A 19894-nucleotide genomic window follows, 5' to 3' on the forward strand; every position below is an offset into this window, starting at 1 on the left:
TAGAAAGATTAGGGATAAATATCCTGTAAAATCACAGACTAAAAGTAAATAGAGAAAAAACGGAGTATATGGTGATAGGAAAAGGTAGCGTGCATTGATATAAATGAATGGCAGATGTCGGCAAATGAAAGCTGCAAATACCCGAGCTCCACTATACAAACAAACAGCACAATAGAGAAAGAGATAAATACTAAAATTAAAAGTGTGGTTAAAGTGGTCTTTATCTGGAAGTCTCTTTATAAAAAAATCCAGCAAATTGAAATTAAAAATTTCCATTCATAGGACAACCAACTATTCATAGTTCATAAACATAGCTAACCAAAAAATTAGAAGAGAGAAGTCTACAAACTATGGAGATTAGAATGCTGAGAATGTGGGGTATCATATAAAGATATGGTGCGAAGTACAAAAAGGAGCTTAAAGGTAGTGCCTATTAAGATTAAGTAAATGGTGAACAGACTTAGGTGGCATGGCATACAATGAGAAGATCTATAAACTATATAGGAAAATTAGGTTAAGAGTTTAGAAGTGATGGGCAAAACGTAAAAGAGGAAACCCAAAACTTTAATTGCACCATAAAGTTAGAGCCAATGAAGAAGTGCAAATTAGATAAAAGAGATAACATGAATAACATAAAGTGGAGAGATATATTGAAGGAGCCTACCACCTTAAAAGGCGAAAGCTAAAAAGAAAAAATAAATTATACATATATAATTATTATTTCTTAAATTTATCGATTTTACTTATTTTTTATAAAAATTTAATTAAATATCACAGAGGTAAGCAATTTTTCTTATATCATTATTATTGAATAATAAAAACTATAGAAATTATTTAAAAGGTAAAATGAAGGCATTTAACCCATTAAATATTACGAGTTAAGCAAATTCTTAGTATATTAAAAATGAGAAAAATTAAATAAAAAATACAATAAACTCATTTTCGTGTCCTTCTATATAATTAAAATTTATTAAAATTTTATCAATTCTAATTATTCGATTTGATAAGAACTGCATTTTTTATATAATAAGCTTTTTGAAATTTTTTTAAAATTCTTATTAATATTTATTCTGGAAATCATTTTTTTATTCATATTTAATTTTTAAAACAAAAAAATATTTAAATTTTAAATTTATATTTTATTTCTTGTTATAAGATCAATAAAAAATATTAATATTTAATATTAATCTTAAAACAACTATATTAACAACAAAAAAATGTTTAAAAATATTTCTATATATCTATTATGCACATTCCTAATAGGTAAAATGATTGTAAATTTTATATAATTACTTTGTCTAATTTATAAGTAAAATGATTCTTAGAATGAGAATGAACTCCAGCAATGAACCCTTAAATACCGTATTTAACCTTCCTCTCTCATTAAATAAAATAGGAAAATTTGAAAAACCCTAAAAATTAAATTAAATAACAATGATAGACGTGTAAAATTTGTTATAAAAAGTGAAAAATCAAAATTACAAAATATTTGTATAGTATAGGTTTTTATATATATATCATAGAAAAGAATATTGGCTAAAAAAGAAGATTATTAAGATTCTTTAAAGATTTATGAATTTTTTCCAAATAAAGGGCTTAGATACAATTCTGCATGCACTGGTAAAGTCAATAGAGATAAGGGAGATCTTAGGATTTATAAGATTCAACTTTAATTAAAATCTGTTTTTAAAGCTTATATAGTTTCTATTTCTGTTTAACTCTTTTCTATTAGATCATAAAAATTGATTGGAGTACTAAATCAGTGGGGATAAACCTCCAACATTTTTCGAAAAGATTTAAGAAATTTTTCTTCATACTTATATTAAACCATCTTTCTAAAGCAATATAATTTACTAATCAAGGGCTACTAAATGGCTTGATATTATCTTTTGGGAAAATCTTAATAATTTATTTTTAAAACATTCGAAAATTTGTTCAAAAAATTTTAATTTTTTTTTAAGTAAATTATTATCGGGCATTTTTTTAATACTATACGTAAATTGAATTAATTTATCATGAATAGAACTTTTGTTTTAGCATACCTTAAGAAGACGAAGGGTAAAATTTATCACTTCCTTTCTTCTTTTCACATATTTCCTTAGCCACCCCTTTTTTCTACGATTCATCCTGTGTGCCAGACATCTACACTTCATAATCCCAAATCATTGTAAAAATACGTTAAAATTATTTCATAATGAGTAGATTTTTTTTTATTGGCGGTACGGCGACATCAGCGCAGCAAGCTCAGCGTCAATTCAGCGCGGTGACAATTCGGAGCGGACAATTCAGCGCGTATCTACTACAGTCGCAATTAATTATATATTACTTAGTATAAAAAAATAAGATTAAATAGAAATCCTTTTGAATGTTGGTCCTATTAATTATTTCTTCATATTTATTTTTACAAAAATCTCAATTTTATTTATTAAATATGTAATATCGAAAAAAATTAACTAATATTTATACCTATTTCTTATATGGACCAATTTACTACATAAGGTATATGTAAGCCAAGATTTTGGGCGTAGAAGAAAGAAAGAAAAAGAAAGGTTCGGACCTCTATCTCGAATCTTACATATTATTTTGGCTATTATATCGACAGTTTTTAAAAATAGACCCAGCCATGATCCAAAAAAAAATCAAATTAAGATTGACTCATTTTTTAGATTTATTAAAAATCCTTAAAATTCTAGTTATCCTTTTTTAAAATAAAGATATTATACTTAGGTTAATTTTTTCTATCATATAAATCAAATATTAAATGTTTAATATCAAAAATAATTAACAACCAATATTTATACCTATTTCTTTGGTTGACCAATTTACCACATAAGGTATGTTGATTAGTAGCAAATAGTTATGTAAGCCGAGATTTTGGTCATAATATACTAATCAAGGGGGTATATTATTTTTTTAAAACTTTTATAATTTCATTTATTTTTTTTATTGTCTAAAATTAGACGTGAAAAAGGGACTTAAGATTTAACATTATAGTACTTATCAGGGGGGGGGGGGATATTTTGGGTCTATTTAAGATTGTAGTCAAAATAAATTATAAGATTAGAGATAGAGGTCAATTCTTTTTCTTTCTTCCTTCTATGCGCAAAATCTCCAGGGAACATACTATTGGCTACTAATCAACATACCTTATAATGTGGTAAAATGGTTCATTAAAGAAATAGGTAAAAATGTTAGTTAATTTTTTTTCGATATTACACATTGTATAAATAATTGAGATTTTGTAAAAATAAATAGGATGAAATTAATTAATAATACCAACATTCAAAATGACTTCTATTTAATCATCCTTATATTTTTATACTAAGTAATTTATAATAAATTGCAACTGTAATAGATACGCGCCAAATTGCGAGGCATTATCGCTGGGCCGAATTGTCGTTGCGCCTAATTAACACCGCGCCGTTTTGTCGTGCGCTGAATTGTCGCCACGCCGAATTGACACCGCGCCGAATTTTCCGCGCCAAAATGACGTGGAAACTTAAGGTGTTATAGATGAAATTTTAATAAATTAAAATAATATATTAATTATGATAAAATATTAATTAAAATATTAATTAAAATATTAATTAAAATATTAATTAAGTTAAAATAAAGTTAAAATAAAATATTAATTAAAATAAAATTAATGAAAAGTAAATTATAATACAATAAAAATATAATTTAAAAATATTTTACAATAAGTATAATATACGAATGAACTTTTATAAATATATGGCGATTTTTACATAAACCTTTTATATAATATTTCGCTATTTTTACCAACTTATCTCATATATTTTATAATTCATACTATTTTATAATGTTGTATATAAACTTAAAAATTTTAGATCTATTTAATATAATGTTAAATTAATCTTTTTTGTCTTAAAATAAATATTTAATAGTTTAATCTAGGCTTCCCACTGTGTGTTTCCAGCAAAAAAAATGTAAAATTTATTTTTATAACTTTACCCCAACCCCCCCCCCCCTTATACTTTTTGATTCTAAATTTATCAACTCCCCGATTATTAGAAGGAAATATTTCAAGATCCTTTATAGTCATAATCTTGAAATTGTTAGAGATTTGCTATATATCTACAGATAGGATTTGACAAATTTCAACCCCCAAATCTGCACAGATTATAACATGCTAGAGCCTCCTTCAAACAATAGACCAAGAAGGTTGACATTAACTCTTTATGTTTTCTCTAAATTCTGATAATTGGTTGTTTTGACCCAACCAATGTATCTACTCAAAAGTCCGAAGTTTCAATAATGTTATTATTAGATATTTAAATCCTTGCGTCTCCTTCATTCCCGTTAGATAAAAGAATAAAAATCTACTAATTAAAACGACAGAATAAAAGAGATAAAATAATAATAATATTTCCGATAATATTTTGCATTGAGGCAAGTTTTTTAATTATATTAAAAATTCTTTATAGAAAATTTTATCTCTTACATAAATTTTATTTCTATATTATGTTAGCGTCATGTGTTTTTCCTGGGCATGTGTTATTTTTCCTACTTTAAATCATTTTTGGCGTTTTTTAAAACTTAAAAATCTGATTTTACCGGAAATATATTCTATCATGTTTGGAATATATCTATCTTATCATGAATTGTTTACAAATTTTTCCCTGAAATTTTTTAAACCTAAATATAATTTATATTAAATTTTTTAACAATTATACGTTTTTTATATAAAATTATAAAAAGACTCGAAGGTTAACAGCAAAAATTATGTACAATTCATAAGATGGGTATATTCCAACCATGATAGAATTTATTTCCGGTAAAATTTCGAAAATTTATAAAAACGAAGTTGTAAAAAATAACACATTGCTGAAAAAACCAACACACTTGAAAATAATTATTATTTTTTTAAATATATACAGTGTTGTGATGATTTAATGAAACATATTGACGATTTAATTACACATGCATATTATATACAGTGAAACGAGTGTTATAAAATGAACTAACAATAAAAGGGGATAAATATAATAAAGTTTTATTTTAATTTTAATACATATTGAAATTAAATATGGACAAGCAATTAATTAACAAGATTAATAGTTTTTTAAAAAGAAATTATGTTGTAAATATAATGTAATATGTAAAAAATGGAAATTTTTTTTTGATCTTTGAGAATGTTCAACTAAGATTTTTGATTAAATTTTATCTAAAATTCTAAATCATTTTTTGTAAAAAGCCTTTTTGATATTTGAAAATATTTTAGAATTTCTTAAATGTAATCTATTTTGAAATTTTGCACCCATTTATTTTGATAAAAATATGATAATACTATAAATTTTTATAATAACTTAGATAAAATAATTAATACATAAAAAATATAATTATAATTTATCAAAATATTCCATTGTTCCACGAATTTGATGATGGTACCTTTTTAGAAATCAAAAGAGTTAATATTATAATTATTAATACAAATCAATTAAAAGTATTACCTAATTAATCAGTTGTCCGCGATAACCCAACTCCAAATAGTTTTGCATGTGATTGTAAAAGTTAGTAAAATCATAAGGAATAAATCCGTGTTAGAGCTGAATAATATTCCCAATAATTTCATATCTTGAATTAGGGCGGGGTTTATTGCTCGATATTTATTTTTCAAGACTCCAAAAAAATTTTCGATGGGATTTAGCTGAGGTGAATATGGTGGTAGATATTCAATCCTATCTTTATATGCATCGATAAGATGGCTTCTATGGATAGATGCATTATCCATTACAATAATTGCATCTGGTGGTAAAACACTGATAAGCTCTGTCATAAAATCACGGAATAACAACCCATTATAAGCTCCTTCGATTATTTTATAATGGATTACCCCTCCAATTCCAATTGTACAAAATAGGCTTACATTTTTACCCTTAGAGGATGGAATTTTTATTACTGGACGGACATTGTATGGTGCCCAGGCATAGATTGGTACAACGTGCAAGTTTATTCCAGTTTCATCTAAGAAATATAATTTTTCTCTTGGGGTATTTAAGATCTTTACACAATAGATTTGACGAATATTTATTGCCCCAGGAGTATTTCTTCTATCAGGCTCCTTGCCAGCTATTTTTTTGACCAACCTGTATTTTTTATATATTTGCTAATTGTTGTTTTCGTTCTTGGACTACCAGGAGGTAAATTTTCTAATATCTGCTGGATAGTAAGAGTGTTATTATCCATCAATAAATTTATGATGAGTCTTTCAATTATGGAAATATCTTTTTTTTAACTTCCTCTTTTTTGAATATTATATTCTTTTAAAGGTTTTTCATTTATATCGTAATATTTATGTAACTGATGACGATGCTGTAGACATTTCGACGTATTTTGCAATGTCTTTAATTTTCATCTGTTCTCTTTCTGGCATTGATAACATTTTAGTAACTATATCTATTTTTTCTTTATTCCAATATTTATATCTTTTTGGTCTTTGAATTCTCGACTGGCAGTTTTCATTTAAATTGGATAAATTCTTATTACTATTGGATAATAGATTCTATATTAAACATTTATTTTTATTTAAGAAAAATTTAAAAAATTAATAAATATTTTTTTACTTATTTAAGAAAAATTTTAAAAATTTAAAATATTAATTAATATTTTTTTTACTTATTTGAGAAAAATTTAAAATAATTAACATTATTTATTTTTAATTAAATTTCCAACACAACGATTAATATTGTTAATTAATTATTTGTCCATATTAAATTTCAATATGTATTAAATTTAAAATTAAACTTTATTATATTTATCCCCTTTTATTGTTAATTGATTTTTAACACTCGTTTTACTCTAATTATAATCTTTACAAATGTACAACAAAAGAAATAATAAAAGAAATTTCAATCTTTGTCTATATTTTAATTATTTATGATAATTTTATTATTTTATATAAATGGGTTTAAATTTAATTTTCAATATGTTTCATTAAATAATCAGCACTGTAGATTATACTTATTTTTTTATAAATCTAAGTTATATATCACAGAGTTAAGCAACTTTTCTTATATCATCATTATTGAAAAATTATTAAAATTGTTTTAAAAAGTTAAAAAAAAATGAAACCAATTTCATAAAACCTTTATAAAACTTAAGATTTAGCTAAGATTATATTTAATAAATTCTAATAATTTGTTGTATGTATTTTTATAAAAAAATTTTTAAGTGAGTCTAATTAATTTTTAAGAGTTATTGCAAAAATTCTTATCGTGAACAAAATAAGAAAAATCATAAAAAAATAATAATAAACACATTTTCGCGACCTTCAATTTGATTGATTTATCAAGATTTAATATTTATCTCTAATTATTCGGTTTGTTAACTGAGTTAAGCAATTTAAGCAATTTCTAACATATCATAATCAATATATAAAAAAATTAACTTTTTTTGAAATATTTTTATCCTTAAATTAATATTTATCTTTAAATTATTTTTTATATTCATATTTTTATCAAAAAATAAATTATTTAAATTAAAAAAATTTTTTTCCTGTTTAAAGTAATATATATAAAAAATTAATCTTTGAAATACTAAATATTTTTTTAAATAAAATGTTTAAAAATATTTCTCTATTTCTATTATGCTTGTCCAAATTATCATACAATAGCTGATATGTTAATATTTTTTAAAGCGAAATATTTTTGATAATCTTTTTATATTCCTATGGGAATTAGAAATAATAAGCATATATAAAAATAGACGAAAAGAAAATAATAATACATATTTCAAAAAAAAAATATAATATATATTATATTATAGTTGCGATGCAAAATATATATAAAATTAACAATGACTATATTTGATAAACTAGGAGGGAAATGGGAGTGTTTCGAAGAAACATTTGTAGTTCCCCTTTAGGATTTCAAATTGGACTTTTTGTTTAAGAGATTGCATTCCTATTCGGTAAAATTATTGCAGAATTTTATAAAAGTCGATATAAATATTTCCTCTAATTTTTATTTAAAATGATTCTCCCAGAAAAGAATAAACTTCAGCAAATGAATCCTAAAATATCGTTATTCCCTTTGTAGGAAAATTTGAAGAAAAAAAAACCTAAAAATTTATATTAAATAACAATGATGCAGGCTTAAATGCATTGTTAGAAAAAGTGAAAATCAAGAAATGTTTTTGTAAATCTTAGAGGTTTTATATTTATTTATTATAGAGAGAATGATGTATAAAAAAATGAAGATTATTAACAACTCTTTAAAGAATTATATGAGCTGTTTATCAAATTTTTTCAAATAAATGGATTAGATACAATGCATGCACTGGTAAAGTCAAGAGGGGAAAGGGAAGATCTTGGATTCATAAGATTCAACCTTTAATAAAAATCTGCTTTCCAAACTAAACTTTAGGTGTGCGTTTATAGTTTCTATTTCGGTTATAACTATTTTGTTGCTAATAATAATAATTTTTTCTTTTATATTAGAGCTATATAAACTGGTTATATCACAAGTGAGCACTAATAACGTACAAAACGTTGACCACGATTTTTATATTTAGGGCTTCGAGTGCAGCCAATTTTGAGAGAGGATAATATAAAGATATTATGTATTTTTAAAAGCTAAACAAAATGCTGGACTCAGCTAAAATACCGGTACTAAAACCATTGATTAAAGTTTATAGTCTTTTAAAAACATTTTAAAGCTCCCAAAATGATTAAGTAAATGAAAAATGTAATTGATTTGCACTGTTAATAATTATATGCCCTCAGAAGGGGGGCTAATATTTTGAACTACCTTTTTGAATTACATCAAATAATAATTTAAAATTATAAACGTTTAAAATTTTAACTTATTCATACGAATATGGCCAGATCTTATTATTTTAGTTAATGCCATCTCAAACATCATTTAAAACCATAGAGCAGAATAAGTCTTCCAAAGGAGAATTACGATCAGGAATTTATTTGCCATTCAACAAGGAAAGGGGTAACAAAAATTTCGTTCATTGAACTAAAAGAAGAAGAATGATCAAAATGGATTTGAGAACACTTGGGAAATAAATTTACTAATGTTTTCATAGCCCCAGGCAGCGATCTAATAATTTTGAACACATTCATGAGCGACCTAATATATCCTACAATCCTGCAATTCCTTGTTGGAATTGTTGATATTTTGCAGTCTAATCAAAGTCTGTCAGATATCTTAAACTAGTCATCGATAAATAAGAACGTCTAATTTGCTCAATTTTGTAAATTTGGGATAGGCTCTAATTAGTTGATGAAGACATCAGCTGGAGGATAAGTAATTTTTGGGCAGAAATGTGAGGATATAACTAATTTAAAATTGTTATATCTGATCACAATTTGAAGTGTCTGACAGGCTATAACGCAGTGGAAGCAAACATGAGATTGTGATAGGGGGGGGGGGGCTTTGTATTCAATATTAGAAGAATGAAGAGCTCCTCTGCTAATTTCCGTCTGACAGATCGAGATAAAGAAAACAGTAATTAAAGATTATCCAAACCATGCTCCGCTCCCCTCCCCCTAGAAAAATTCTGGAACTTGAATCCATAAAGAAATTTATAAAATTTTGCCAACATTTTTTTACAACACAATAGATATCGATGTTATATACAAGTGTAATTATATGAAAATCGAAATTTTAGCCAGTCCTAAGCAAGACAACATATAAATTTAAAAGTTAACCAACCCCACCCCCCATGTTATTTTGATATAGATTTATTTATATATCACTCTATATTTTTTAATATACTAACAAATATGCGTTTACGCTTCAATATCTTTATATCGATAGAGGTAATATTTTTAAAAATGTTAATACTAAATGGTTTTTTTTCTAGGAAGAAAAAAAAACTTACATCTTTCCTTTCTCATAAACTCGAGTACAATTATTTAATGTTTAAAGAATTCCTGACCAGAATTATTCGCTTAGCACTTCTCCTCTTTTGTAATTTTTTTTGTTTTAAATACTTTTTAAAATTTTCTGCCGAGTAAATTTCAAAATTTTAATATCCATATTTATTTAGCTGTTACGATTAGTGTGGTGGTGATAGAGAATAGATGTAGTTTTGGCAAATTCGGAAATAATTGCTCCGCAGGTTTAAGTCTTGTTATATATATATATATTATATTATTATAAATTAAGATGGCTGGTGATCTAAGTAATATTATGAAATCATAGTTTAGTTAAGTCGAAGAATTAAAATTTAACAATCTTCTTTAATACTTTTTACCCCCGGCGTTCTAGATATCGTCATCCATATAAAAGACAATATTAATAAATGCTAAACCTTGTTAACCACTAAGTGTTTACATTTATTTGATTTATTAATTATATAATATTGTGCTGTGGTGATTCATTCTGGTTCCCTAAAATCTTGAAATGTGGATTTTAATTTTTGGGTTTCTTTTCCTCTTCTAAAATTTTGCACTCTTCAGAAGATTTCAGATACAAGAACAATTTCAAAAAAAATATAAATAAGAAGCCTCAACATATAATATAAATTACATCCACATTTAGTTTGGAATTCGGTTTCCTGGAAACTATCAGGATTTCAGGGTTCTCATAGCGGTGTAACACTCTCACTAAAATAAACTAGCAGAGATTGGTTTACTCTATATTTATGGTAAATCTGGTCTTCCTATATATTATTTAAAATCCTCATTACGATAAACCTAAGATTGCGACTGCAACTTGAATGGATCAACTGGTAATTGTTCTTTCTGGGGACAATGTAGTTGTGTTGATGGTTACTGGGGATACAAATGCCAAAGAAGTAATAAACATAATTTTATATAACTCACTTTTTAGTATTTTATTATCTTTTATATAGTAATAACTTTCCCTTCTTTTCTAATTAAATAATTTATAAGAATGCGATAGTCATTGTCTTTCAAATAAATGCGATGTTGAATGGGGTGGCTGCATATGTAGAGATTTTAGATATGGAATGAATTGCGATAACGGTTATAAATATAAATATAATTATGCAATTTTTATTATTATAATATATATTTATTGAGAATGAAACTAAAACATGTTATAATAAATACATTATAAAATTAAACAAATTTATTATATTATATTTATAAAAAAAAATTTAAAACATAAAGATTTTAATATACCACGTATAAAATGCTTTATTAATTTTAAATACTTTCCCCGAAAGCAAATAGTTAGTTGTGTAGATTATCATTGACATTAAATCCAATTCCTATAATCCAGGTTATGGTCGATTTCTAGGAAGCAGCCAAAACATTCTTTCTTTCTTTTAATCCATGAGATAAGGAAAATGAAGGAGGGGGGGGGGGGGAATTAAGATAAGAATTTGAGGGTATTAATAAGAATACCAAAGGTATAAACTTATGGCATAGAAAAGAACTTTCTAGAATAGCTTGCTATATTTTACTGAACAGGAAAATATTTAAAAACTAATTTTATTTTCAAAGCAAGAAGAATTTAAGATTAATAAATATTAAGAGAATATCTTTTGTTTGTGAGCAACCCTTCTTGAAAGCTAATATGATTTCCTTTTTGCTGCCAATAGGAAAACGAATATTCTCTTCGACAATAGTGATATCTCTGGCAGCAGAAGTTATGCGCCTCAGAGGGGAGTAATGTAATATAAATTTGATATTAGATTAAATCAGTATATCATTAGTATACTCGATTTATATCATATTTAAACCAATATATCTTTAGTAATTAAATGTGTATACATCATTAAATTAGCCACACACCCAAATGCCTATTCCCCCACCCTCTAACAAGAAATTTTTTAAATATCTTTTATTTCCATTCCTATTAATACACTCACCCTTATAATTTTTTTATAATTTGAATGAGAAAATGATATCTTTAATTTTACTTCTCTTTACTTGTTATTAGTTGAACAATGATAAAGTATCGGCACTGTAAAAAAAAATTTTTTTTTAGTAACGGAGCGGGAACTAAGATACAAATCTGATGAAGAAAATTATTTTTAAAAGTTTAGAAATAAACAATGTTATTAAATTTTATTTTATAAGTTTGTGATTGCGATCCCAGAGTGTCATCTGGCTGTGATAATATTGGTAGGTGTTTATGCATCCCTAGACTCAACAATGAAGTTTTGTCTCCAAGTATAATTAATTTACTAAATATAATCATTTTTTTTTAAAATATTTAATTGCCTCGAAATTTAATTTAGGAATGCCCTTATTAGACCGTTTAAAGCTATTTAGGTTTTTCCCCAAAACAAATAGTTGAAATTAATTAAAATTAACATTAAAAAATGCTTTTCCATTAGATCATTCAAACGCCAACCCTAACCTGACAATTATTTTATATAATTTAATAAATCACACCTTTTAGAGTTTTTATTAAATAATAGATGTATTTTTTAATAGAATATTTATAAACTGAGGTTTTAATTATTTGATCCAGCTTGTTCCCCACATAATATATTTACTATTTTCAGGTAATGACAGTAGTCGTATTTTGTAATTGATTAATTTATAAGGGAAAATAAATAAATATGAATGTTAATTTCATGAATGGTAAGATGGAAGATCACGAGTGGTTGCATGGGGGCATAGCTCATCGCCATTAGTGATGTAAAATGGCTCGTCGATTATTAAACAGACTAACTCAATATGAAGATTTTTCTCAACGATGGCACAACACTTTGGGCATCTATCAGAGAAATCGCTAGGCCTAGACACAATTTTTCCGGCTACAATAATGAGTTCGCCGTTATTAAAAATCGGCAAAAATGAGTCGTATAACAACCCTAATAGCCATTTCAAAACTTTTATATTACATTTTAATTGTTGAATTATTAAGTTAATCTTCTATTAAATTTCCCCATTAATACATTCCTTGAGGCCTGCCTGGCCTAGCTCCAGGACGAGCTCGCAAATCTCGACAAATAATTTAGACAATCTTTATATTCATTTCTTTCAATTTTCTATTGTTATTCTATAATGTTTTTTTAAAATAATAATTATTATATAATCTTTATAGATGACACCATATGTTCCGAGCAACAATTTTGTGATACAGACAAACGATGCAAATGTAAAGATTGGAAACATGGATTAGATTGTGAACTAGGTATTTTTTTCCAATTAGGTATTCTCATAGCTTTTCATTCGATATATTCACAAAAAAAAATAGAGACCTCTTGTAATAGAAATAATTCGGAATCTTGGCATCACGATGGAGGTTGTCACTGTAAGGTGGGCTATTATGGTGTAATTTGCGAATTAGGTTTATTTATATACACATACATATTCTTTTTCTTAATCTATGTCCAAAAACTGATTTACTCTTATCAGCAATTGGGCTCGATTTATTGTATCGGATTGAGTGTTGGGATCAATTCCTAGACTGAGATGCATTTATCAAAAGTGTACATCAATATCATTATTAAGAATTTTGAACGAGGCCAATTTAGTCCTATCTCTGACGCAAACTTTATTTATGAATTGCCTGATCATCGAGATAATAAAGAAGTAAGTTACAATTTTATAGTAGTTTTTAACATGAGAATAATCACTCTATGTGTTACTAATATGGCGGGTTCAGCGGATATGCATTCAACGACGCTTTTAAATGAATTATTATTCAGCCTCTAGGTTTATTATGTGCCAATGGTTGGGATACACGAAAAGCAGAGTAAAATATTATAAAATAGAAATGAAAGTTTCTTTTTTTGGATAAATTTAAGAATAAGCATACGAGGAATTAGAGACATTAAAGAAAAGTCAAGGAGACTTTCTAATTCAGGCTAAGATAAAGAATATTAGGTTCTGTTGATTTTGTTAATATATAAAAATAAAAAGAGATCAGATATATAGTGAGACAAAAAAATAGATAAATATAAGAGAGGGCCCCCATAGGATAGAAAGATGTGTTCAAGGACTTATGGAATATAACATGGAGAACGACAGAAAAATGTTCATGACTTAGAATTATAGTGAAATGTAACTATTTATATATAAATAATATTAAATAAGATATTATTAAGAAATCATTTTTTTTGATGGAACACTTAAAATATTAATAATTATAATAATTACTATAAGAAAAAATTAGATTTTTGGATGTATGTATTAGAATATTTATTTTCTAAAATAAATAACTATAGAATGAATTATTTTTTTTTTATTTAAAATCAAAGTATGTCCCACTGACTGTCAAAATTCTTTTTCGAACAATAGCTGCAAATATTATAGAGGGGTGTGCGATTGTATTGAAAACTACTATGGGGACAAATGCCAACACAGTATAAAATAAAAGAAAAAATTAAATTATTTTTTTTTCAAAAGGGTTTATTATTACAAAATTAAAAGTTAATAAAATAAATCATTCAATTTTCATGCACAGTGGCCATGAAAAGAGGGGAGACAATGGAAAATACCAAAAAAATAAACAGTATCAATCATTTAGTGGTGAATTTGGTGAGTTGATCTATTTTTTAGAGAAATTTTAGCCATTAACCAACAACTACTTACTCCTTTTTCCCCCTAAATACAGCTGTTTATGAATCATCATTTGATTAAATATAATGATGAACCTCCGATAAAAATAATTAAATAATAATTGATAGGAACTACTATACTTATAAGATTGCTGATGAGATAAAAAGTTAAAATAAAAAATAAGAAATGAGAATTGTATTTATTTTGAATTTATTAATTTAATAATATAACTAACTAAATCTAATATATTTTATATCTAATATTAGATATTACAAAAATTCAATTTCACAATTGACTTAATCGGTTTAATATAAAATAACAATCGTTTAAACGACCAAGATATTAAGAAACTATTAAATTAATATTTATGTAAAGTGAAATAAATAATAAAATCAGTCCCTAAGGTAAATATTAAGTTAGTATAATATAAAAGAAACAATAAAATCATTACCAACACCTTATTAAAGATATAACTAAATAAGTCTTTAAAGAATGATAAACTATAATTAGCTATATACAATAATTTATAACAATATTTGATAAATAAAAATTAAATAAGATTAATCAAACTATAAAAAAGAAAAAAAAAAATTTAAAATAAAATATAAAAACTTAAAAGTATATAAGTTATCAACATAATTCTCGCGAGAATAAAATAATCTTCTATATTAAAAAATCAGATATATATAAATATATTATCCTGATAATCTATGAATAATTTTTTTTTCAGTATAATTTTGTAACAATTTTTCTCGAAATCAATAAGCAAATTTAATTCATACCATAAAAACAGAATTTATTCAAAATATATATTAATAAATAATCATCTATATATCGTGTTTCATAATTTAGTTTTAAGACCTTATTATATTTTCCATAACCACTCCCTTCACCCAATTTTGTTTTTCACTTCGACAAACCCTAACCCACTCTAATTAATTAATTACATGTTCCAATTCAGAATTACTTTCATTTTTCCAAACACATTGCCACTGGTTTCAATATTTACAAAAACATATTAATTTTTCTTCCCCAAAGCATAAGTCTTTCTATAAACTGTATAGCCTATGACATTGACTTTACAGCTTTCCCATTCGAGCTAGGATGATAAGGTGGGGCCATCATATATCTCACTTTTATTTTAAAATAAAAATACTTGAATACAGCGCTTACAAAAAAATAGATAGAAATTCTTAAAATAGTAAGCCTTCTAGTGCCCTAAAAAGATAATAAATTAAATAATATGTTATAATTTTTTAAAATTTTAGGGTGTTACTGTCAGAAGAATCAGTTCTGCGATTGGAAAGGGATATGCAGAATTTCCGCAACAGTATATATATAAATGTATATTTAATTTTAAATATTGAACATCCCCTACAATAAATGCAAAGTTTTTTTTAAATTTTGTAATGATTCATTTATTTCTTTCTTTCTTTCTTTCTTTCTTTCTTTCAAAATCTATAATAATTTTTCATAGATTTTTTAATTAAAATTTAACCTCGTTAAGATATTAAAAACTGAATAATGTTGTTACATTAAGACTATATATGCATACCATTTTCATATTCCTAATATTTATATTCATATTTATCAATAGTATTACGTGTATTTGGTGGAAGAAGAACCAAGCGACGAAATCATATTAGATCAAAATATTTTTGGGGAAAATCTTATTAATTTAATTTTAAAGCATTCAAGAAATTTGTTCAAAACACGTATTTTTTTAGTGAATTAATTAATATCGGGCCATTTTTATTAATCATGATTTGTTTGTTTAAACCTTTGAGAAAAATATAATCCAAAATAAATTTAAAATATTAGCGGGCAACCGTAGTGATTCTAAGCAAGTAGCAGCACTAGGACCTTTTAAGAAGGGGATTCAGTCGTGTAGGGAATGGGGAAGATTGGAATCTAGGTAAAACTTTTAAAATCAATTTATCACAACAAGTATGTTTAGATAATATATTGTAATAAAAATTATGGAAAGTTTTCTATATAAGCTAACCAGTTCCAATATGACTTGGGACAATCTTATAGTCAATTTTGGTTCGGTCTTTTGCTTGTGGTTAAATTTTTTTTAAATTATTTAATAGATAGGACCTAACACCATTATGCTCAAAGGTCTAGTTCTGTTTTATACCATCCGGGGACCGGGGGTTTTATCTCAACCTTGGAATCTGTAGGTCTTAATCTCGCGCACAATATTAGGGCTGACGGAATGACACTTATTCCATGAAGCAAGGGAATTCCGCTAGCCCAGGATCATATATGTGTTGATCGGTATACACAATCCCTTAGCTTCAATTCCTTGGTTAGAGCGGAAATTAGAAAAATTAATAAATATATTAACATTCCTAATATTACTTCAACCGCAGTTTCTGACACAATTGGTGCATTTGAATTTGGAGCCAATGATTTAAAAGCACTCGACCAAAAAATGGGCCTAATTTTAGTTGATTCTCATGAAGGATTTTACCTACATCAACGAATAGCATTGAAGGTTTAAGGTAAAATAATCAATCCATGGTGCGATAACCTTGAGGCACCTCCCCACGTTTATTTTTTTAAATATATAATCAATCTTATTACTATTTTAATTTTTTTAAATGTGTATTTTTTATTTTTATATAGCTCATATCTTTCTTAATATTAAATAGTAATATATTTTTTAATTCAAAATAAAACCTTCATTCATCAAAAAAAACAAATAAATAAATTAACATTATTTCATACGTTGTGGGTTGTCTTGTTATCAAATTCTAACTTACATTAAAAATTCTGAAGATTTGACTCAAAACTTAATGATTAGTTTAGTAAATAATATTATTCTTTACATAAAATTAAGCCTTCAGTTCAGAGTAAATAAAGTAGCTTAAATTATTCCAAAATGGCTGATTAATTTCAGGCCATAATAATCTAACGTAAATACTAATACACTAATGTCTTAACTTCGTTAATAATCTATTATAGTAAAGAAGTTTCAAACCATATCAATTATATTCAAATTTTGATATTAAAAATTAAGATTAATAATAATGATAGTGAATAAATGAATGTCTTTACAATTTCTTTCTCGAAGGTCCTTTTTTGTTTTTCTCCTTTACTAATCGTCACCTCATATATCACCATATGTAACATCTCCCCTGATTTTCAATACTCTCGTCATCTGATACACTCGTATTGCACCATTGCTATGATTACTTACATCATACTTCATATTTCGACTGCTATAATTTCTTTATTTATCCATCCCATATATCTATTTCCTTTTCTTTTTTGCATTCTTTTTCCCCCATCTTTGTCCATTCGTTTATCTTATCATAATCTTACCATTCATCGATTCCTGTGTCTAACCCTATTTCACTCCTATTCAATCATTTGTTCTTTCGTACTCTTACATTTCCTTTTTTCGCTTCCAATTCATCTTGCATTTCCATCTTCTACCGTCTACGTTTTTGTTTTTCTTTATATCTATTAGTATACTGTTATGTATAATGTTTATCTCATATATTTTTTATGTTTAATTCTTTATTTTTACAATAATTGAATGCGTTGTATTAATATGCTCAGTATTAATATGCTCAATATTAAAAAATTATATATATGTCCATGATATCATATCTTATTTATTATCTATAAGAAATTTTAGTAGAAGTTGTTTTTTTTCAGCAATCCTTTAAACTTTCATTTATAGCGTTTTATTTTAAAAAAAATTAAGACCTGATTTTGCAGGTAAGAGAAAGAAAGAAAGAAAGAAAGAAAGAAAGAAAGAAAGAAAGAAAGAAAGAAAGAAAGAAAGAAAGAAAGAAAGAAAGAAAGAAAGAAAGAAAGAAAGAAAGAAAGAAAGAAAGAAAGAAAGAAAGAAAGAAAGAAAGAAAGAAAGAAAGAAAGAAAGAAAGAAAGAAAGAAAGAAAGAAAGAAAGAAAGAAAGAAAGAAAGAAAGAAAGAAAGAAAGAAAGAAAGAAAGAAAGATAACCCACGAATGATAATAACCAATTATTAGTATTTGATTCTTTGAACGAATCGAATAATTTATTATTCTTACTCGATCGATATAATTACGAATAGTAATTATATAATTCGTTCGATTTATTCGAATGGACCTAGCTATATATAAAGCAACCTGAACCCTTGAATTTCGCACAACTTTTGTTATATATATGAACAAAAAATCTATATTATAAAATCTAAGAATAGTTCTAAATGTTGGTGACAAAATTGTCTGAAACTCTGTAATTAACTTCTTGCCATAAAATTCTAATTAAACTCAAGTCATGCAGTAAAGACCTTTTTTTTTATTATCGAATATATATAGTTTAAAAATATAAATTTTTACATGTGTGTCCAATTTTGAATGCGCAGTTGAACCCTGTTGATAAGATTTAATGAAATTTGAATGACATTGATGATTTATTCCTGTCTTAATCTTTAAAAAAATTTCTAATTATTTTTAGAAGAGTGACAGACTTATTACTAAAACAAAAATGGTAACAGTTCAACAATTGGAAACAGTTTATATCTATATAAAACTTCTCCGCTAAAATAAGGCCCTATTGAGTTCGTAACCTTGGCAGTAATGAACAATTGTGAGGTTGCTATAGATCTACGAATAGAATTTGAGATGTTTAAACAGCTTAAACGCTAAATTAGTCCTTTTAAAATCAAACAATAGACTAAATTGTCAACAAACAGTCAAAGCTGACACTACCATTATGTCCCATTAATTTTAATAATTGATCCCCCATATCAGCTGATGTAGAAAACATTCTTGAACCAACTAATCTTTCTTCAGATCAATCTTAGGTTTAATAAAATGAACATAGATGAATTAAATCCCTTCCTTTTGGAATTCACTAGCATCCTTTCCATTCTCGTTATATAACGCAAACCTACCAATCAACAGCATAATCGAAAGATAAAATTATCAGTGACCTTTTTTTTAATCAAAAAACCTTTAAATTTAAAAAAATTATCAATGGATTTAAGATTTTATATAAAATTAATTTAATATTTGTTTTTATAATTATTATTATTATTTCTTAAATTTATAGATTGTACTTATTTGATATTATATAAACTGCATTTTTATTAAATCGAATTGAAATGTATAATTTATGCAATTATATCTTTAGTATATATGATAAAATATTTAAAAAGAGTTCAGAAGTAAAATGAACTCATTTTTGTAAACCTACCTATATGTAAGATCAAGCAAGATTATGTTTAACGATTATAGGTAATTTAATATGATATATTCTGCATTTATAGTAAATCAAATTATATTTAACTGATTGAACATATTCGATATTATATTTACTAAGTTATTTTTAGTGAACTTAATTAAATATCATATTTAAGCAATATTTTAATATATTATATAATTAAGTAGTAAAATTAATTTTTTTTAAAAAGAAGTTTAGAAGTGAAATGAACTCA

General features: G+C 25.5%; 1 protein-coding gene and 1 long non-coding RNA gene across 2 annotated transcripts; both read left to right on the top strand.

Moving 5' to 3' along the window:
• The first annotated feature begins 7546 nt into the window (after window positions 1-7546).
• LOC135925570 (protein draper-like) lies at window positions 7547-11612 on the top strand. Its single transcript, XM_065460963.1, has 6 exons — window positions 7547-7609; window positions 7916-7929; window positions 10021-10092; window positions 10675-10770; window positions 10868-10960; window positions 11542-11612. The coding sequence occupies exons 1-6, from the start codon at window positions 7578-7580 to the stop codon at window positions 11610-11612; spliced, it is 378 nt and encodes a 125-aa protein (XP_065317035.1). The 5' UTR covers window positions 7547-7577.
• A 405-nt stretch (window positions 11613-12017) lies between these two features.
• Window positions 12018-16566, top strand: LOC135925473 (uncharacterized). The gene is made up of 7 exons (XR_010571648.1): window positions 12018-12115; window positions 12999-13088; window positions 13152-13244; window positions 14158-14262; window positions 15727-15802; window positions 16056-16373; window positions 16552-16566. It is a non-coding gene; the product is annotated as an uncharacterized LOC135925473 (long non-coding RNA).
• Window positions 16567-19894: the final 3328 nt, after the last annotated feature.

Source organism: Gordionus sp. m RMFG-2023, chromosome 2 (genome assembly GCF_954871325.1).
Source record: "Gordionus sp. m RMFG-2023 chromosome 2, tfGorSpeb1-WG-v2, whole genome shotgun sequence".
In the NCBI taxonomy this organism is placed as follows: Eukaryota; Metazoa; Nematomorpha; class Gordioida; order Chordodea; family Parachordodidae; genus Gordionus; species Gordionus sp. m RMFG-2023.